This window comes from Melospiza georgiana, chromosome 3, assembly GCF_028018845.1.
Source record: "Melospiza georgiana isolate bMelGeo1 chromosome 3, bMelGeo1.pri, whole genome shotgun sequence".
In the NCBI taxonomy this organism is placed as follows: domain Eukaryota; kingdom Metazoa; phylum Chordata; class Aves; order Passeriformes; family Passerellidae; genus Melospiza; species Melospiza georgiana.
In genome coordinates, this window is record NC_080432.1 from 95,609,115 (window position 1) to 95,629,072 (window position 19,958).

The 19,958-nt window shown below is 36.4% G+C and overlaps 1 protein-coding gene across 1 annotated transcript in view; it reads left to right on the forward strand.

The window, feature by feature from the left end:
* The window catches only part of PXDN (peroxidasin), an 81,635-nt gene that overhangs the window by 46,836 nt on the left and 14,841 nt on the right, over nt 1–19,958 (forward strand). Inside the window, exons 11-19 of the mRNA XM_058021012.1 lie at nt 1,222–1,338; nt 2,553–2,711; nt 5,745–5,857; nt 6,858–7,014; nt 10,484–10,592; nt 11,033–11,190; nt 15,541–17,044; nt 17,896–18,030; nt 19,156–19,364. Of these exons, the coding sequence (XP_057876995.1) occupies nt 1,222–1,338; nt 2,553–2,711; nt 5,745–5,857; nt 6,858–7,014; nt 10,484–10,592; nt 11,033–11,190; nt 15,541–17,044; nt 17,896–18,030; nt 19,156–19,364 (2,661 nt within the window). The remainder of the gene's footprint in view (nt 1–1,221; nt 1,339–2,552; nt 2,712–5,744; nt 5,858–6,857; nt 7,015–10,483; nt 10,593–11,032; nt 11,191–15,540; nt 17,045–17,895; nt 18,031–19,155; nt 19,365–19,958) is intronic.

A 19,958-nucleotide genomic window follows, 5' to 3' on the forward strand; every position in this document is an offset into this window, starting at 1 on the left:
TCTGAGTTGACTGAGCCAAACTTAAAACATAAGAGTTTTTACTTTTAATTGCACTATTGTAGTTCATGGGGAAGCTGCTATACATTTCACACAGAGTAAGATATTACTTACTATTTCCCTGAAAATTATGTTTTGGTGATTATTATCAGAAGGTTAATGTTTTCAAATGTTAATTTCTTATGTTTTGTTTGCATGGAGGAACAAACAAGCATTGTCAAATTTTTGAATGATTAAATATTTTCTGTAACAGGCAGAAATGCTGGAGATTAGAATTTGTGCCTGGAGAACTAGAAATGGAGTTTTGAATACAGATCTGTGCCACTTTTCTGTTGTAGACACTTCAGGGAATGTGGAAACAGTTTGATAGAAGCTATCATTCTGCCAGCTGAGGCATTAGCACAGCTTTTCTGCAAAGCAAAAGTCAAAGTACTCTAACTCGTGATTGCAATAATTTTGATATTGCATGTCAATAATGTGATTATAAAGTATTTGAGATCAACTATCAGAAGTCTCCTGTGTATATAGATAATATTTTTTGCAAACACTTTCATGCTGGAACTTTTATTTACAAAATACTTTAAGTAGCCTTTAAATTTGTTTGCTTCTGTTCTCATGTTAAAATCTTTAGTTGGCAAACAGTTAAGATTGCAAATACCTTTTAAATGAGTTCTAAAGCTGTACAAAACAACTTCTCTGTGTGGTTTGTTCATTTATTACCAGTGGATCATTGCATTTTGAGAGCTGAACACATACTTTTCACACAGTGAGTAGTTAGTGCTCAGCGTTACTGCCAAATCTGCCCCACGCTCCACTCTTTGCTTTCATGGAAGAAAACAATCAGCTCAAGAAGGTTTTGATGACATTACTTTTTCTTCACAATTTAACTGGGAAGTTTTGAGAGAAAGAGAAGATAATATTATTAATCCAGGGAAGTTTCAATGTTTGATTCTACAAGTTTTACTGCACCTCTTATTTTGGATCTGTTGCAGTAGATCCCACATGCCTTCGCTGATATCAGGGCCAGGTTGTGAGAGAGATGTTCCTTTTGCACAAGTGGCTGCCCTAACTCTCTTCTCTCTGGCGGTCACAATATAAAGAATTACATTAGCATCTGTCTTCCCACCAATATGAGCTATTTCAACTTACACAGGAAATAGTATGCAATTTAGTCGTGCATTTTTCAGTTGTCTTTTTGAAACGGCTTTATTTCCTCTTCTGTAGCTCTACCTCAGTTTACTGTCACCCCACAAGACAAAACAGTGATCGAGGGACAAACCGTTGACTTCCCTTGTGAAGCACAAGGTTATCCCCAGCCAGTTATTGCCTGGACTAAAGGAGGTAAGTGTGTTCCATTCTTACTTTTAAACTACCAGGATAGTCTAGCAGTCATATTGGAATCACTTCTTTACTGAAAGGAGCTGCATGTATTTGTTTAGATGCTTCAGTCTCTGAAGGAAACAGAGTTAATCTCTTTCTCCTTTAGCTGGGTAAGGCAAGGTATCTCACAGGAGCATTTTTCATTATTAGCATTTTTCATTATTAGGTAAAAAAGAGTCACTAAAGTATGTGTTCATAATAGATTACTAATAATAAATGTTTAAGAAATATGAGGCAAATTACATGTAGCAGTATGTATCACTGCTGTTGTAGTGCAGAAGAAATGGAGATGGCTGTCATTAACTGGAGGTCTGAAATTAGGTGGGATGTGCTCTCTTCAGAAACCAGAACTGTCCAGCCTGTACTGTACCAGCATCTCTGTCACTTAATGCACATTGACAGAAACAACGGGTGCACTCTGCTGACTATTTTATCAAGTTATGCCTCTAAAGGCATTAAGCCAAATCTATCAGGAAGAAATATTGTAGTGGATGTTTTATCAGTAAGTAAAATAAGCAAAAGTTCCGTTTGATTTGAGTGAAAAAACTCTAGCGAGCTAAATAACTCTTAGGAAATTCTAAATTCTCGTACATAAAGCAGATTCTTAACAAATTGATCATCATTTTGATGCTGGTAATGTCCCTGCTTCTCTCTCTGCTTAGACTGCACCAATCAAATGAAATGTTCAGAAAGAAAGGATAGGGTATAGACAGTGATGTAAATCCATTTTTCTTATATTACATTTTTTTCAGGACCAAGTCTATACTTCTGTAGATTATCTAGGCCTAGGCCAATGAGATAAATTGTGTCTTACACACATGGTAATAATATGATATGAGCAGTAACACATGTTGGTGTTTATACCTTCTCATTTGGATGCTTTAGCATGCTCCTTAAAGAAAAATATTTATTTCTACCACAAACAGAGAAGAAGTAAGAATTATGATTGTGCGTATATGCATAATGTGTTTGCTTTTCATGTTTATCTTCTTAGAAGTAAAGGTTTCAGACTTATTTTCTTGTTTGTTTTGTTTTTGATTTTTTTTTTTAATTTTAAGAAATTTTAATATTTTCCAGTGTTTTATCAAATTTAAAACCTGGGTTTTCCTTTCTTGGACACAAAGGAAAAATTCTTTGTTGCCATAAAGAGCAAATGGTGTTGTTGTGTGTTTCAGGAGGCCAGTTGTCTGTTGACAGAAGACATTTAGTTCTCTCCACTGGGACGCTGAGGATTTCCAGGGTTGCTCTGCATGACCAGGGACAGTATGAATGCCAAGCTGTCAACATCATCGGATCCCAGCGCATCGTTGTGTACCTGACTGTGCAGCCCAGAGGTACAGCCCATGCACATACAGCTGCTGGGAAGGAAAAAAAGAAAAAGGAGAAATATTTAAGCTTACACGAAAATACACAGTTCCATGTGTGATTTTTTCTGAGTGTGTCTCCTTGTAGATCCCAGCTGGTTTCCAACAAATAACATGTCTGGACATTTACCAGTATTTGTGCAGGGTATCATTCCTTTAGAACAGTCTGTCTTCTGGGAAAGAGGTTTATCTGATTTACTTTTTTTTTTTTTTTGGTAAGAAGTGGAGGTTTGCTTTGAGGATGACAGTATTCCTATGCATTGGAAAATATTTTATTTTGTGAAAAGTCTAGTTTCCAAAGAGGCTCTATAATATTAGTCAAGTGGTGTTATTAACATAATGTTTCATGTCCAGAAACAGAACACTTTCTTTTACAGAAGAGAATGAACTTCACTAAGAAAAGTCATTCTTTGTACTGAAAATAAAACTGACACAAAAGAAAGTCCTAAAACACCAACCCCAAACTCTATTTTTATGCTTTTTTTCAATTAAACTCTAAGTAAGTTACTTCTAGGATAAATTATAATCCTATTACCATTCATAATTTATTTAAGTACTTTGTTGTTTAACTGAATTCAAGGAGATAAAACATGGAATTCAAAACATTTCTTTTTACTGACCTAACTTAAAACTGTATATTAGTAAAAGGGGCTCAAATGAGCCTAGAAGTTTGTCAGAAAAAAAAAATTCTATTGATTTTTCTTAGTTAAGAGAAGTATTAGGAGATAGATTAATCAAAATTGAGATTTTTTTAACCTATATAAAATGTTGATTAAAATAATATAAAACAAGTATCAGTTTTAAAAATTTTTATAGCTTTCTAGCAGTGTTATATTTCACTGGACTTGAGTAAAGTTTAATAAAACAATTTTTGTGCAACTTTGGTTGCAAAATTCAGTCAGATAGTAAATGCAAGATTAAAGGCTGAATATGTAGCATGAAATTGGAGCTCTCCACAGATTATTTGCAATGCTGTTTTCAATTGTGCGAGAAGAGAAATTTTCTTCTTTTGGGCTTCTAACAAAAGGGCTGTTCATCTGAGGAATGTTTAGTCATTGGTCACTGTGGTTAAGTCAGTGTTAATAAACACAGATTAATGGTCCAGGTCTGTTTGCTGGCATGACTCAGCTCATATCCACAGAGCCAGACTCTCTTACCTCCCAGTGCTGGACACCTGTCTCTGGATGCCTTATTTGAACTGGTTTCTGGTCCTTTAGAGGCATTTATCTACAGTTTAACAGTCGGGCTAGATTTGGTTGGTAATATAAATGACTGCAATGGCGCCACATACTTCTCTGTAAAAGCACAGCCTCCAACCTCTCCCACTCCCCCCCATATATCAGTATCATGACATGAGTAACATAGCAGTGTATGTTACAGGAGAAATAGCATTCTTAAAGTCTTCATAATCTTGTATGTGCTTCTTATGGTGATATCTGAGTGCCAGGCATCAGTTTGGATTTGAAAAAATTACAGTTTAAAAGCACATTAATTTTATTCACGGTGGATTTAGGTAACAGTGTACTCTGTCCTTAGAATTGAAGGTGATTTTTTGATGTTTTAAGGGCTGAGGCTCATAGGTGTCATGGAGGTGGGAGCTATGTCAAGACTCAGTGCCTCAGCAAGTCAAGCTGAGAGACTCGATTGAGTTGTAGAAGGCTTTGCTTTTGTCATCTGAGAAAGTGCAGTTATCGCTGCATAAAAAAATTAAAACAACAAAAAAATAAAGATGACAAGTTAATGCAGTATTCATTCTGATGATTTTGTACAGGTTTAGCTATTAACAGAAATTATTTTCAGAGCTCTAAATTAATGAAACTTAAGTGGTTTTGACAACTACTAGCCTATTATGTTAGAAGTTTAGAGTACTTTAAAATCATCCTGAAGGAGACATCACAAATAAGGTCATAGATTCATTAAGTTTGGAAAAGACCTTTCATGAAGTCCAGCTGTCAATGTAGCACTACCACCATGTTAACCATTAAACCGTGTCCCTAAGTGCCATATCCACACTTTTTTTGAACACTTGCAGGGATGGTCGCTCTGCAATTTCCCTGGACAATCTGTTCCAGTGCTTGACAGCCCTTTCTATGCAAAATTTTTTCCCTATATCTAATCTAAAGCTCCTCTGGTGGAACTTAGGGGCATTTCATCTTGTCCTGTCACTTGTTACCAGCCCTTCTCTGGACATGCTCCAGCACTGCAATGTCTTATATATAGTGAGAGGCTGAAAGCTGGACACAAGACTCGAGGTGTGAGCTCAGCAGTGCTGAGTACAGGGGGACAGTCACTGCCCTGTCCTGCTGGCCACACTATTGCTGATACAGGCCAGGATGCCATTTGCTCTCTTGGCCACCTGGGCACACTCTGGCTCATGTTCAGCTGCTTCAACCAGCACCCTCAGGTTCTTTTCCATGGGGCAGCTTTCCAGCCGCCCTGTCCCCAGCCTGCAGCACTGCAGGGGTTGTTGTGACCCAAGGGCAGGACCTGGCACTTGGCCTGATTGTACCTCATACAATTGGCCTCAGCCCATTTATTCAGCCTGTCCAGCTCCCTCTGTAGAGTCTTTCTACTCTCCAGCAGATCAACACCCCCGCCCAACTTAGTGTTGTCAATGAACTTGCTTAGGGTGCACTTCATCTCCTCAGCTAATGATGAAAATATTTAACAGGGCTGGCCCCAGTACTGAGCCCTGGGGAACACCACTTGTTACTGGCCACCAACTGGATGTAATTCCATTCACTACTATCTCTGGGCCTGACCATCCAGCCAGTTTTTTATCCAGGAAAGAATATACATCCACACCATGGGAAGTTAGTTTCTTCAAAGAGAATTTAATCCCTAAAACAAAGTTATAAGCAACTAAAAGCCTGCAGGTAGAATCATGTAATAGATTAAGAAATGTTCAGTAACTGATAAAACCAGAGTGCTGACCTATTTTTTGATTGTCTTTTGCACAAGTTGTATTTCATAATATATCAGTGTATCATTTGGCTTTTTTAGTGACTCCTGTATTTGCCAGTGTTCCCAGTGACATGACAGTGGAGGTGGGCACAAATGTGCAGATCCCATGCAGTGCTCAAGGAGAGCCAGAGCCAGTCATTACATGGAATAAGGTACTAAATATTACATAATATGCATGTAGTACATTTTACGTAATACATAGTTATTGCAAAAAGGCAATGGCCTTTCCATCTCTTCATAATTAATTATTGAAAATGCACATTGCCAAATTATTGCTTCCTATGGTGTCTGAAAACATTACCTGAAGTCCAGTCAGTAAGTATTTAATACAGAGCATGCATATAGATACTAAACTTGAATTTTATATAGATAAATTTACATACGTAGTTATGCAAATTACTGTGCAGACCAGCTAAAATTCATAATGTATACCTTAAAAGGTCTGTATTTAGTGGCAGTTCTTTGTGAATAGCCTACTAATTTTCACACTTTCAATGATATTATTGATATAAAACAATAAGAAATGGTGTATTGGAGCCATTTGATACTGCTGTGTTGAGACCAACCAGGACAGGCTTTGGTAACTTTCTGGTAACCTCTTTGTGGCTTTGATTTCCATTCATGTAATAATTTCTATATCAAACTACAGAGTATTAGCAGAGTTACCAGTGAATTAATGAGTTGCTGATATTGATATTCATTTTTTCTGATTATGTTCTTCAATTAGTGAATATTATAAATTTACTCTAATGAACCTTGAATAGCTTCTAAATATGTAGCACATGAAGAACTGATATACATCAAGCTCTTGAGATCTATTTCAGTTGGTTAATTTTGAGAAAAATAAAATATGTGTGTTTTCTCAAGTGGTGTTATCTTATTTTTGGGTCATAGATCTTATGTGGTGAATGCCTATTAAAATACTTTGGTTTGTAATAATGAGTAATTTTAGAAGTAAAGAAATATAATGTACATTCTAGAAGTACATGTGATTTTTCTATATAAGCCTATTTAAAACTCTCTGACTGTGAATTTGGCATACGAAATAGAAATATAAAACAAAAAATAGAAGCAGAAGAGAAAAAAATGACAACAAAATAATGTATGAAAATGAGTGTGTTTTGATTAAGTCAGCTTTGGGCTTTCCTGCAGGACGGAGTGCAGGTAACGGAGAGCGGAAAGTTCCATGTTAGTCCGGAGGGATTTCTCACCATTCGCGATGTTGGCACCGCCGATGAGGGGCGCTACGAGTGCGTGGCCAGGAACACCATAGGATACTCCTCTGTCAGTATGGTGCTTAGTGTAAATGGTAAGATACATGACTCAGTTTTGTCCTAATTGTCTAACATGTAAGGTGAAACAAAGTTGTCGAAATACTAAATTAGTTATTTTATTCATGTGTCTGTTGTCCTCCCATGATTCTTTCTTTTTTTTCCCCCATAATTTGCTAAGATGGTAATGTCATAATAGGAATATCCCTAGGTGTTAAGCTCCAAAACCAGATATGCTTTGGGCTCAAGTTAATCTTTCAACTTTCTTCCTGAGATATTATTTAGAGCTTTTAGAATTTGCTAGTCAAATACCCAGTCTAAATTTTAGAAATAACTTGACTAATGTCTTCTGACATCTTCAAAGGGACACTTACAGCATGTCATTGAAAATTAGGCTGCAACTATTGCAAAACAGTTCAGGAACATCATACAGACCTCAAGAAGCTAAAAGAGAAAACAGAAAGAAAAGGAGAATATTTGATCTTGTTCTAATTATTTGAAAGTAATAATGGCAAATAATAGTTCTCAATTATTACTATGTAACAAATGGCAATAAAGCAGCAAAAGAAGCTAAGGAGATGTATTTGCTACAAAGATTGATCCTAGTGCTTTTCTGACTCATTGCCTAAACTGATTTTTCAGTTACATTTTCATGGAAAATTAAAGAAATTGTATGATTTCTGTGTCTCAGTAGGGAATATGAGACAATATTTTTGTATCTTTAAAAGATTAGTATAGAACAGTAATTTTTTGGTATTTTGAAGATTAGTGTGAAGATATCTTCAATATATTGGATATTATTTCCCAGTGTTATTTGGGATGTTGTGTATTTTGTTTACTAAATTGATAAAAATGTATCTCTGACTTTTCTAATGTATTGTTTGCCATGGTATCAATAAAACTACTGGGTTACCTGTCTAAGGTTGCTTTTAAAAGACTTTTACATTTTCTTCTATGAAATATATTTTTTGAATAATCTGTGGGGATTATTCATGAGAGAAAAATTGTAGGGTTGGGAATCATTCAGTAATAAGTTTCCATCTACATGGAAAAGGAAGTCTATGAAAATCAGTTCATTTGGCTACTCTGGAGATGCATAGCAAAAACCCATTTTTGTTTAGGAAAGGTTAGCTAGTTCTCAAGTCACTAAGAGTGCTGAAAAATGAAACAACGAGATGAAATAAAACCCCAGTGGAAATGAGTTTTATTCACTTACTGCAGGTGTAAATTGATCCTTCTCATCTGCTGAAATCAGCAAACTACAAAACTACTTATTAGCAGATTTGCAGTACATAATTGTAATATGGGTAATTTCTTTTAAACTATAGCACAAATAAACCTAAATTTAGTGAAACTACACTTAATTAATCTGCATTCCATCTGAAGCCATAAATGAAATTTGTCCTTCAAACTAGTGGGATATGAGATGCTGTTTAGCTGTGGCTGCTTTAAAAGCTGATGCTGTAAGAGGATCAAGGAGGACAAGTGGACAGATTTTAAGTACTGGTTAATTGCTGTGTAGATTGTATTTATAATGGCATAGCCAGAAAATACTAAAACCTTGCTTGCCATCATTTCTTTTAAACATTCTTTTATGAATGTTTCTAAATCAAAAGACTTTCCTAAGATTGAGACCAAATAAAGGCAAGTGTATAGAAGCTGTGAACAGGTTTTGCTGACTGTGTTGGATAATATTTTAAAGATCCTTTCCTTGAGCCATTTTCTTCTGTCCTTTTCCATTGTTTTATAAGAGTCATTCCCCCTCCCTGCCCAAATAAAAAAAAAAGTATTGTGGGAGACTCTTACAAGGAGCTTTAACTTCTAACATTTATCAGTCTAAAAAAAGAACTGCTAGCAATAAATAATCTAAACAAAAATCAAGTACAGAAAAGTTAACATCTGACCAAGGTTTATGATTCAGCCCACGTATACCATTAATCAGAAAGATAGCCCTGCAAGGAAACACCAAGTTTACATCTAATGTAGACAGCACTGAGGAGGGTAACCAGCCACTGGATTTCTAAAGACTGCAATTTTGCATTGTTTACATCATTCAAGGCACACAAACATGCTGAAACAACTGAAACTTAAGATTTAAACCTGTAAATGCCATTTATTCCTAAAATAAGTAGCTTATCTGATAGTGTTTCTGTATGGTTGCTATTGAAAATGAAGCTGTCAAGCAAGTACAGCTGGTAATTAGGATGGATCAGGGACTACTGCCCTCAGGCAGTGTGGAAAGGGTCAGCTGATTTTGGATGCTGGGAATATATTGCCAAAAGCCTGAGACTGGCCTCAGGGCACAGAAAGGGGCTTCATCTGCAGCTATAGAGTTCCAGGGACTCTTTTATTTGATGGTATAGATGGTTAAGTTTGATTAAGTGGGTCTAGACTATGAAACTCATGTAGAGACAATTTAAGCTGCCACTTAGGAAGGAATAATGAAAAGTTGCATAGGGAAAAAAAAAGAAATAATGCAAAGCTTATAAACAACATTTTTTATGTCAGATGATTTTGTACATCTGCTGATTTTATACCAGTATATTTGCTTTGGACTTTTTCCCTGCTTTACCCTTCTTCCTGTGTGACTTCTCCAATCTAAACACACTCTGGAAATTGTTAGCTGTTGCCCCTGGATCTGGTAGTTCTTAGTTTACACTGAAAGGAAGGTTATTAGTCCTATGTAGTTTGTACAAACATCCAGCTGCAACAAAGCACTGTATAAAAAGGCCTAAGCGTTATTGAGTTTCCAGTGTTGTATATGGTTGTTAAATAGCATTTAAGCATGTGAGGTTTAATCTAGTATTAAAAAGATAATTGTAAAGTAAATTGATAATTGTAAAATAGGAAACAAAAAATTGTAAATAGATAATTGTAAAGTAGGAAAACAAGTAGTGATCTAAATTAAAAAAAACATTTACTGCCCTCTAAAATTAATCTGTGTTGCTTATTATACTGAGACCAGGAGAAGAATAATGTTAATTTATGTTCATTCAGTGATGTAAATTATGCTCATTATGTACCACTTGCAGCACATTCCTGTAGGCTCTTTAAGTTCTTACATTGAATTCAATACAAATTCAGAACTAGCTGAAATCAAAGGGGAAATCTGCATTGATTTCAGTGGTTATAGATCAGGCTTTTGATACCAACACCAGAAAAAAACCCTTAATAATTAATTTTTGATTTGGACACCTGCATTTGAAATTGTAGGTTTAATTAAGGGATGGGTAAACACTGTGTGCATTTATCTTTATCTTGGTTTTGAGTTATAAGCTAGATGACTTTTAAGCTTAGGTTTACTTCTGTTTTAAATTAATTTTTTTCTACTTTAATATGCCTTGATAGCATTCCAAAATGGTTAAGAATTTTATATTTGGATGAACTAAGACTTAAGGTTTACTTTGTAGAACTGAAATAAATGATGTCGTGTCTAGACTGTTTTATGAAAGTATCTTTTTGTGTGTGGCCATTTTTGCAATAACATGTGAATTCCTTTTTCTCTAGTTCCTAATGTCAGCCGAAATGGAGATCCTTTTGTACAAACGTCAATTGTGGAAGCAATTGCAACTGTTGACAGAGCAATAAATTCAACACGTACACATCTGTTTGACAGGTATCTCCTTTTTTTTTTTTTCAATTGAGAAGTCAGAATTAATTTTGTATATACTAGAAATAATGGGAGATTTATTAAACAAGCAACCATTTTGTCACTTAAAAGGCATTGTTAGTGTCTGGTTGTTTCTGAGAATACTAACAATTTAACATGTAAGGATTCTTATTGTTTATACACTCCTGCTCAGATCTCTGTTCACTGCAGCAGTTCTTCTGCTGAGATAATGTACATTAAAATGTTACTAAACATTTAATTACTACTAAATATTGATTTTTTTTATTATTTTATTGAATTTTTTTCTTTTTGGTTTGCCTTCCATTTTGAGATGAGTAACCAAGGTATGTACTAATCATGTTGCTGAACATTTATATGATTTATGTAGTGTTGTTGTTTTGTAACTCCTGTGTACACTTACTATTTCTTTCCAAATTATCTATCAGTCGTCCTCGTTCTCCAAATGATTTGCTAGCCTTATTTCGATACCCAAGGGACCCATACACTGTTGAGCAAGCAAGAGCTGGGGAAATATTTGAAAGGACCTTACAGCTTATTCAAGATCATGTACAAGATGGTCTAATGGTTGACCTGAATGGAACAAGTCAGTATTCTTTCCTTTTTTTCCTGTTTTGACATGTATTTGCCTTTTTAAGTCATTATACTTCAGGAGACATTAATTTGCTGAGGTTTGGTCCCAACTGCAGAACCATTACATTGAAATCAGTGAAGTATTTGACTTTGCAAATCTTTACCAAATTCCATCTTTGGTTTACACATTGTTCACTATATAACTCTCAGCTCTCTGAGTGGAGTGTTTTTTCTCATACTGACCTATTAGGAAAAAGTTCAGATTCTGATTCTTCTGCTGGCTGAACTTAGTATCATTGCTCATAGCAGAACAGACTTTTCTGTTGTGTGATAAAAATAAGTAGTGTTTTGTTCCTGTTTCTTTAAGAAAAACCTTTTAATATCAGCGTGCCTTGGCAAGGAGAAAATATGACATAACAAGAAGGATTTGTATACCTTACAAACCAAGGTTTCTGCATGTACCACAATAGTATTCAAATAATTATTTGCTACTTTGTAAATGAGTGTCAAACTAAGCTAATTGCTTTGTTTAACAGTGACATGATGTAATGAGAAACACAGTTCTTGTTGCTTTTTATAACTAGCAAAAAAAAGTGTGATGTTTAATTTCTGCCTTTTAAGTATTGGATTCCAGTCAAACTCATGAAGTCCAGCTGGAGTACATACAGCTAATGTGTGTAGATATATGTGTGGATAGGCTTGAAACATAGGATTGAGGCATTTGGAAATAATGATAGAGTTTTAGGAAAGCTTTTGAGACTTGAGACAGAGCCAAAAACTACACTGACAATCTAGAGGAAATACTTTTACTCATTATATTCTTTTTGATGTTTATAATTGAGTATTTATTATAACTTCTGAAAACTTTAGCACTGGCCATGAACTATCAAGTATTTGTAAGACCAAAGCAACAAGCTTTGTGGTGTACTGTCACATTTGCTAGTGAAAGCAGCTTGTTACTCATTATTAGAGCTGAGTAGATAATTCTTGATGAATTGTTTACCACAAAACCTTACTCAAAATTCTTTGAAGGCTGATGTATTATAAGAGCCACCCTGTTTGGTTTGGTTCTCTGATTAGATGCATATGCAAGAATATTGAATATATATGCTATAAATATACAGTACTAGCAATATATAAAATGTGATGTGTGAGAATGGGTTGACTAGGATTCATAATAGTGAAACACCTAAGGTTTACCAAAAACTGGTATTAAAGCCTATGGATATTAGTTAATAAAAACAAAAGTAGGCAACTTTCGGTGATACTGGAAATTCTCTTTGCAACCAGATCTTACTTTTCAGATCGACAGTATCCAAAGAAACCTGGCTTTTAGGGAAACTTGAATAATAAAATAAATCTTATTTTCATTTAAATTGGCCAATACTCCATTTTTTAATAGCAATTTTTGTCCTTATTTCATTTTATTTTGAAATACAGAGCCAAATGAAAGGTGTTATTTAGCACTTTAGTACTGAGAACAGTTGAGAAACGTGACCGTTTCCTAGTCAGAGATTTATTTTTTTTGCAAAACCTTTGAATATCCTAAGGAAAGACTATGTAGCCAAATTCTCCTTCACAGTGCCAGACTGTGTAACAAGGGGAATGGCCATTAATGGAAGTCTTGGTTAGATGTTAGAAAACAGTTTCTCTCCAGGAGACCAGTGCAGCACTGAAACAACTAATCCAGAAAGGTGGAGGAGTCTCAGACTTGTCAGTTTTTCAAGCTTGCTGGACCAGCTATACAGGTATCTAGTGCTGAAAACAGCTCTACTTCTAGCAGGAACTTGGTCTGGATAAGAGGTCATTTATAATCAATATTTCTATGACTCTATGAAACATCTTTCTTGCTTCAAAAAAAAAAGTTAATATGTGAATTGAGCTAGGCAGCTTCTAAGCACTGGAAATGCCCAGCACCCAGCCATTTAGAGAGTAGAGGCAAAGCTAGTGCCTATAATGTGAGAGGTAATTAAGGATTAGCAACTGGCATCAGAAAGCCAAAATCTAATCCATCATAAGACATTACATCCCACTTGAACTTCTAAAGAGACAACCTGAGCCTTTTATTTTAAATTTGTACTGAAGGTCATTCCATCCGAAAGGTTCACAGTCGAGTTTTGCTCGCAACTTGATTTCAGAAATGGGGGTGGCAATCAGGATAACCACAAATGTTTATTTGAATGAATAATTATCATAAGCAAACAACTCCATAATGAATGATGATAATTTAAGCAGCAGTGTTATTATAAAGAAGATAAGTTTTCTGGGCGCAGTTCTAGAGTTAAACTGCCCCAGTAGCCAGGATATGTTAATATGCTATCTATCAATTCTATCCTCAAAGTGTGCATTTTGCTGCATTACCCAGTGGCACTTAAAATTTTAGCTCTGTGGTTTGTTTTTCTTTTTTCCTAGTATGGAATATTCCATAAAATAGTTTCTGTATGTCTACACGAGCATGTTAGCTTTGCCTAATGCAAGCACTAAATCTCTGATATCTTTGCTTTGACTTGCAAGCCACATGGAGTACTCATAGCCTGAGGCTGGGAAAACAGCTTCCCTGGCTGAGCAACCTTGAGTTGAGCAACCCAGTCCCTTTCAAGGCAAAGACAAGGCTGGGCTTTAGGTAGTTTGTTTGCAATTGCCCTGCATTGTGGAATTTGGCAGAGAGCCAGTTGTGCCTAGCACATGTTTATGTGTTGAATTTAGATGAAGACCATTGTCTTTGCAGGCACACTGGGACTGAGCTCGGGACTAAAAGTAACATTTCCCAACTGTGTGCAATTGACCGATACCGACCCCTTGCAAAACTGCATTCAGTTCATATTTTTGAGTGCTTGCCATCATGCTGGGAACTCCTGAAGCCTGTGGGAGCACAGTACCCCTCTACACTCACTCATTTCCTTCTTTCTTTTTGCCTTTATACTGTTTGGTTTTATTCCTGACTGCAAGCTTTCCAAATCAAGATCCTTGGTGGTGTATGATGGTTTCTAGTTAGTGGAATGTACATCTACACTGCCAAATACTCCACCTCCTGGACTTTTTCCTGGATCCTGGAACCTTGTTCATCCACGCTCTATATCCATTAGTCACTCATGGTGTGCCTTTTGCTTTGGACTAGCGGCTCCTTTTTGAAGTTGTTCCCCCTTACTTCCCTTGGCATGATTTGTGATAGGGTCTTGAACAATGTGAATTCTTTTCAACTTAAATGAAAAATCAGGCCCAGGCCCACATTCAGTCTAGGGGCACAAAGTAAAGATTTTCTCAAGAAAGCCTACTGGATACAGTGGGTATGCTTACTCAGCAGCAAAAATTTTCTTTACTGAGACATTTCTCTTGATCCACACAAGTTGATAATGTAGATGTAGCCAGAATTTTCCCCCCTGAAATTAAATTCAAATGTTACTAAGTAAAAATCACTTTTACAATGATTCCTAATAGGCAGCAAGGACAAGGCACAGGCTGACTTTTCTACTATTTGCAGTCAGCCAACACGGTACTGGGACCTGAAGACCTTATGGTCTTCAGTCCTTCTACATGCCATCATACCACAACAGAGATCATGCAGTACATAACCTTAGTTAGAGGTTCTAAAAACATAACTCCAGTGAATTACAGTATATATATTTTGTCGGTATTATTTTTCTGTGAACTGAGAAAAAAATACAGGAAAATGATAAGTATGTTTTAGTCCCAGAGGTGAATGGTGTGGATTGCAGAGGGAATCTGTGCCAAATGCTACACAAACACTACTTTTGTATAGAAACTCGTCCAGGATAATGTGAATATGAGTTACTCCACAACATTTTTCCTAGAGATCATTCCACATTTAGCTCTATTGCTGGTGGTATTTTACTTTTTCATTGATTTTTTTCTTAAAATCTGCAACTTTCACTGTAATAAAGCAAAACAAAATAGTATTGCTCAGTGAATAAGCAAGCCTCAAAAGCTAAAGTCTTGAAGTGCATTTAAGTGTTGCTGACATTTTTAAAATGCTTTTAGTAATATGAGAAAAATGTTCTACTTGTCTCAATATGAGGCTTTTCTTTCTGAAAATATCTCTTTCCTAAGTGACCAAATAAGTAGTGAGCTCCTCTTGTGATCATTTTGTAAAAGTTGCACTTGAATTGGCATTTTAGAAAGTTTCCTCCTGACATAGTGGTTGTGAAGTTGTTCAAATGGCCTAATACTCACATATGCATATATGATTATTGCTATCCTTATCTAAAAATAGGGATGTTTAATCTGGTGGGAAATGTAAATAAAATAAAAAACAAAATAGCATTTCAAATACATTCATGATCTGTGGGGGGACTATGAGTCTATGAATTCTCTGATAGTTTTCTTTCTCTGTTTTCTCTTTCAGGTTATCACTATAATGACCTTGTATCCCCACAGTACTTGAATCTGATAGCCAATCTCTCAGGCTGTACAGCCCATCGACGAGTGAACAACTGCTCTGATATGTGCTTCCACCAGAAGTACAGGACACACGATGGAACATGCAACAACCTTCAGCACCCCATGTGGGGCGCTTCTCTGACAGCTTTTGAACGTCTGTTAAAGTCAGTGTATGATAATGGATTTAATTTGCCTCGGGGAATTGAACCCAGACGACTCTCCAATGGCTACCCCCTCCCAATGCCTCGCTTGGTTTCAACTACTCTGATCGGCACAGAAACCATAACTCCTGACGACCAGTACACTCACATGCTCATGCAGTGGGGTCAGTTTCTTGACCATGACCTTGACCTCACCGTGGCTGCGCTGAGTGAGGCCAGGTTTTCAGATGGTCAGCATTGCAGTTCTGTTTGTACAAATGATCCTCCGTGCTTTTCAATCATGATACCACCAAACGATCCCAGAGTTAGAAATGGCGCGCGCTGCATGTTTTTCGTACGCTCCAGCCCAGTTTGTGGAAGCGGCATGACATCTCTCCTGATGAATTCTGTGTACCCACGAGAACAGATCAACCAGCTGACTTCGTACATTGATGCGTCCAATGTGTACGGCAGTTCGGACCATGAAGCACTAGAAATCAGAGACTTGGCAAGTCAAAGGGGTCTTCTGAGGCAGGGCATTGTACAGAGGTCTGGCAAGCCCCTTCTTCCATTTGCCACTGGCCCACCAACAGAATGTATGAGAGATGAGAATGAGAGCCCAATACCCTGCTTTTTAGCTGGTGATCAGCGCTCTAACGAACAGTTGGGTCTTACCAGCATCCACACATTGTGGTTTAGAGAGCACAACAGAATTGCCACAGAGCTACTGAAACTCAATCCTCACTGGGACGGTGACACAATATATCATGAAACACGCAAAATTGTGGGTGCAGAAATGCAACACATAACATTTAGCCACTGGCTCCCTAAGATCTTTGGAGAGGTAGGCATGAAGATGCTTGGCGAATATAAGGGTTATGATCCCAGTGTTAATTCTGGCATAACTAATGAGTTTGCAACTGCCGCTTTTAGGTTTGGTCACACACTCATTAATCCTTTTCTGTATCGACTGGATGAAAACTTTGAACCTATTCCACAAGGCCATCTACCTCTTCACAAGGCATTCTTCTCTCCATTTCGGATTGTAAATGAAGGAGGCATTGATCCACTTCTAAGGGGATTTTTTGGTGTTGCTGGTAAGATGCGTGTCCCCTCACAATTACTCAATACAGAATTAACAGAAAGACTCTTCTCCATGGCACGTACTGTGGCTTTAGATCTGGCAGCTATGAATATTCAGAGAGGCAGAGATCATGGAATTCCTCCCTACCATGATTTTAGAGTTTACTGTAATCTTTCTTCAGCTCAGACTTTTGAAGATCTGAAAAATGAAATTAAGAATCCTGAAATCAGGGAGAAACTTAGCAGGTGAGCCTGAGGTGAAGAAAAAGTCAATTATCTAAATGTGCATGCAAAAGCCTTATCTGAATGTCTTATCTAGAAAAAGATACTTGCTAAGACTTAATGGGATTTTTAAGAAGCACCCATCAGTACCAGAAAATAGATGTTAACAATTTCCACATTCAGATAATTTCTCTACTTCTGCATCTCTATGAACAGTAGGAATATATACAGTATATATACAGTAAAACATACTGCATGTGTTCATGAAATTATTAATTTGAAATGCCTAGCTTTGTAAATGCTGTTAAATATGAGTGCTATTTCAGTGTAAGGTCATATTAAATGCCAACTTCATGCAAATATTTAGATGCTCAATTCCATTAATTCTGTACAGTGAAACAATTGTCAGTATTGTCCACTGTACTATCATGTGGACATCCTTCACTAGCAGTAATCAGTTCTTCTTTTAGAGATTCAGTGTTTGAAAGTCTACATCAACCTGCCACCCCTAGCTTATTTGCTTAAAATTAAAGATAGAGAATTAGTCTCAGCTTTAGTAGTATAAAAAGTGTGTACAGAAAGAGTGCACAGAGGCTCAGGAAAGACAAACTATAAAAAAAAACATTTCTAAGAAATCAGAACAAAGCTGCTAGGAGAAAATAAATTGCAGGCTAGACATGCAGACCCACCTGGTGTGTACAACCTGTGTTGCAGGATTTCTTGTGTATACACTCACAGCTTGTTCACAAAAGATGTAGTGCTATCACTACATTTTTTTCCTGTGAATTATTTGTATCTCTTAGCTTCACCATGTACTGATTATTTTGTTAATATAAAATATTTGTTATTCAATATTTGTATTTTTCAATTTATAGGTTGTATGGCTCCCCACTGAACATAGACCTATTTCCTGCCCTGATGGTGGAAGACTTAGTTCCAGGGAGTCGACTGGGGCCAACTTTGATGTGTCTGTTAAGCACACAGTTCAGGCGTATTCGGGATGGAGACAGGTACATTAAAATACCGTGGAAACCAAAATGAATTTTAACTTAAGGATGCTTAATAACAGTTGCAATGTCATGTTTCCAAAACAAACTGTACTTTAGCTTCATTTATGATTTTAAAATATATGTGAAAAGATGAAGAATACATGTTTAAAACATGGCTAGAAGCCATGATTCCTTATTAATTCTGTTAGTTTTTGTGGTGAATGTCATACTGACCCCCAAAAACACAACAGCCAGCACATGTTGAGTTTCCTTTTGCTAGGTATTAAGTCACTTGGCCTTTTTGAAAAAGTGCATGATGCTTCTCTTATTGTTATTGAGTTATTTTATTGGCAAAGAAATTGTGGTTGTTACTTAAGCATAGGTTGGAACAGTATTTCTATATATAACCCCTATGCATACTACAATGCAAGCAGTCTGAACAGTAAGCAGTTAGAATCAGTAACTTAAGAAATTTTCTTTTCCATTTAAAGCTTTCTTTTTATGGTAATGTGTTATTTATATTTGCTATTGATAACAGGCTTTTAGCCCTTTATGTATGAAAAACGAACTATTTGAAACCATACTGTTTACTTCTTGAATATAATTAATTAGCTGAGCATGTATGAGAAAGTCCCTGAATCAATATAGTCATGAAAAAAGTTTAACAGAAAAAAAAATCACTGGTGAATTAAATCATCTCACTTATCTTTATAGTCAACTAGAAATAGATTAACTGTTCTTCTAATGTCAGCAATTCCATCAAAAGGTTTTCATGACCATAAGAAGGTTGCCTAAAGAAAGAAATTATGGTCATTCAAGTTTCTTACTTAAAAGAACCTTTAACTTCATAGTCTGGTGGCATTTTAGATGTCCAGAAATACTCAAGTCATCAAAATGAGAATAGAAGAGAAATCAAATAATTCCTTGAAGATTTCATCGCTTTCAGAGTGTCGGCATGACACCAGCTAGTGCTGAAGTGACACCAGGAACCAAGATTTTTGCATTTGGATCAGTCCCTTGATAGAATGTTCAGAACAGGATTTATGAGATAATTCATTTAATTCTGAACACAGTATTGAAATATCTTTGAAAAACTGCCAGTTGTTTCTTTTCACTAGCAGACTTGTCTTTTCTGTGAGATTACAGGTTATGGTATGAAAACCCAGGTGTGTTCACGCCTGCTCAGCTCACTCAGATCAAGCAGACATCTCTTGCCAGAGTTTTGTGTGACAATGGTGACAACATAACCAGGGTACAACATGATGTCTTTAAGGTGGCTGAATTCCCTCATGGATATAGTAGCTGTGAAGATATTCCTAAACTGGACCTCAGAATGTGGCAAGATTGCTGTGAAGGTCTGTATAGAGGTGGATTTGGGGGCAGTGAAGTGTATGTAGTTTGTTAAGTGTCTATTTTAAGAAGATATTTTACTATTTTGGGGGTTTTGTTAAGATATCACAAATTCTAATCTGAAGCATAGCCCCTGTTAAGTGGGAAATCATTCCATATTCTATCTTAAATAACCACTTCATAAAAATTACATTGATTTGAGCAAGGTGTAGATAATTGTTTACTTGGTTTTTTCTTTTGTGGACAAATATTCTTGTTCATTGCCATCTCCTTCAAAAGTTAGGAGCATGGGGTAATTTTTTTTCCCTGAAAAATAAGCTTTTTTTCTTCTAAAATAGGATTTGTTTAGCTGCATGGAGCACAGGACACTGCTTGGTGGCCTGTTTGTTGGCTTCTATCTCACAGATTTTCTGCGTGGCCTCTCTTCAGCCATCGTCACATCAGAGTTCTCTGCAACTGTTACATAGTTAGAATCCATTCCCAAGAGAATCTTCTGGATCGTGCAGAATGGTTTTCAGTAGCATCAACAACAAAATGCTTCAGAGGACAATGACCTCTCTTTCTTGAGATCTCCTTGACAATGTTGTTATCTTTTTCTT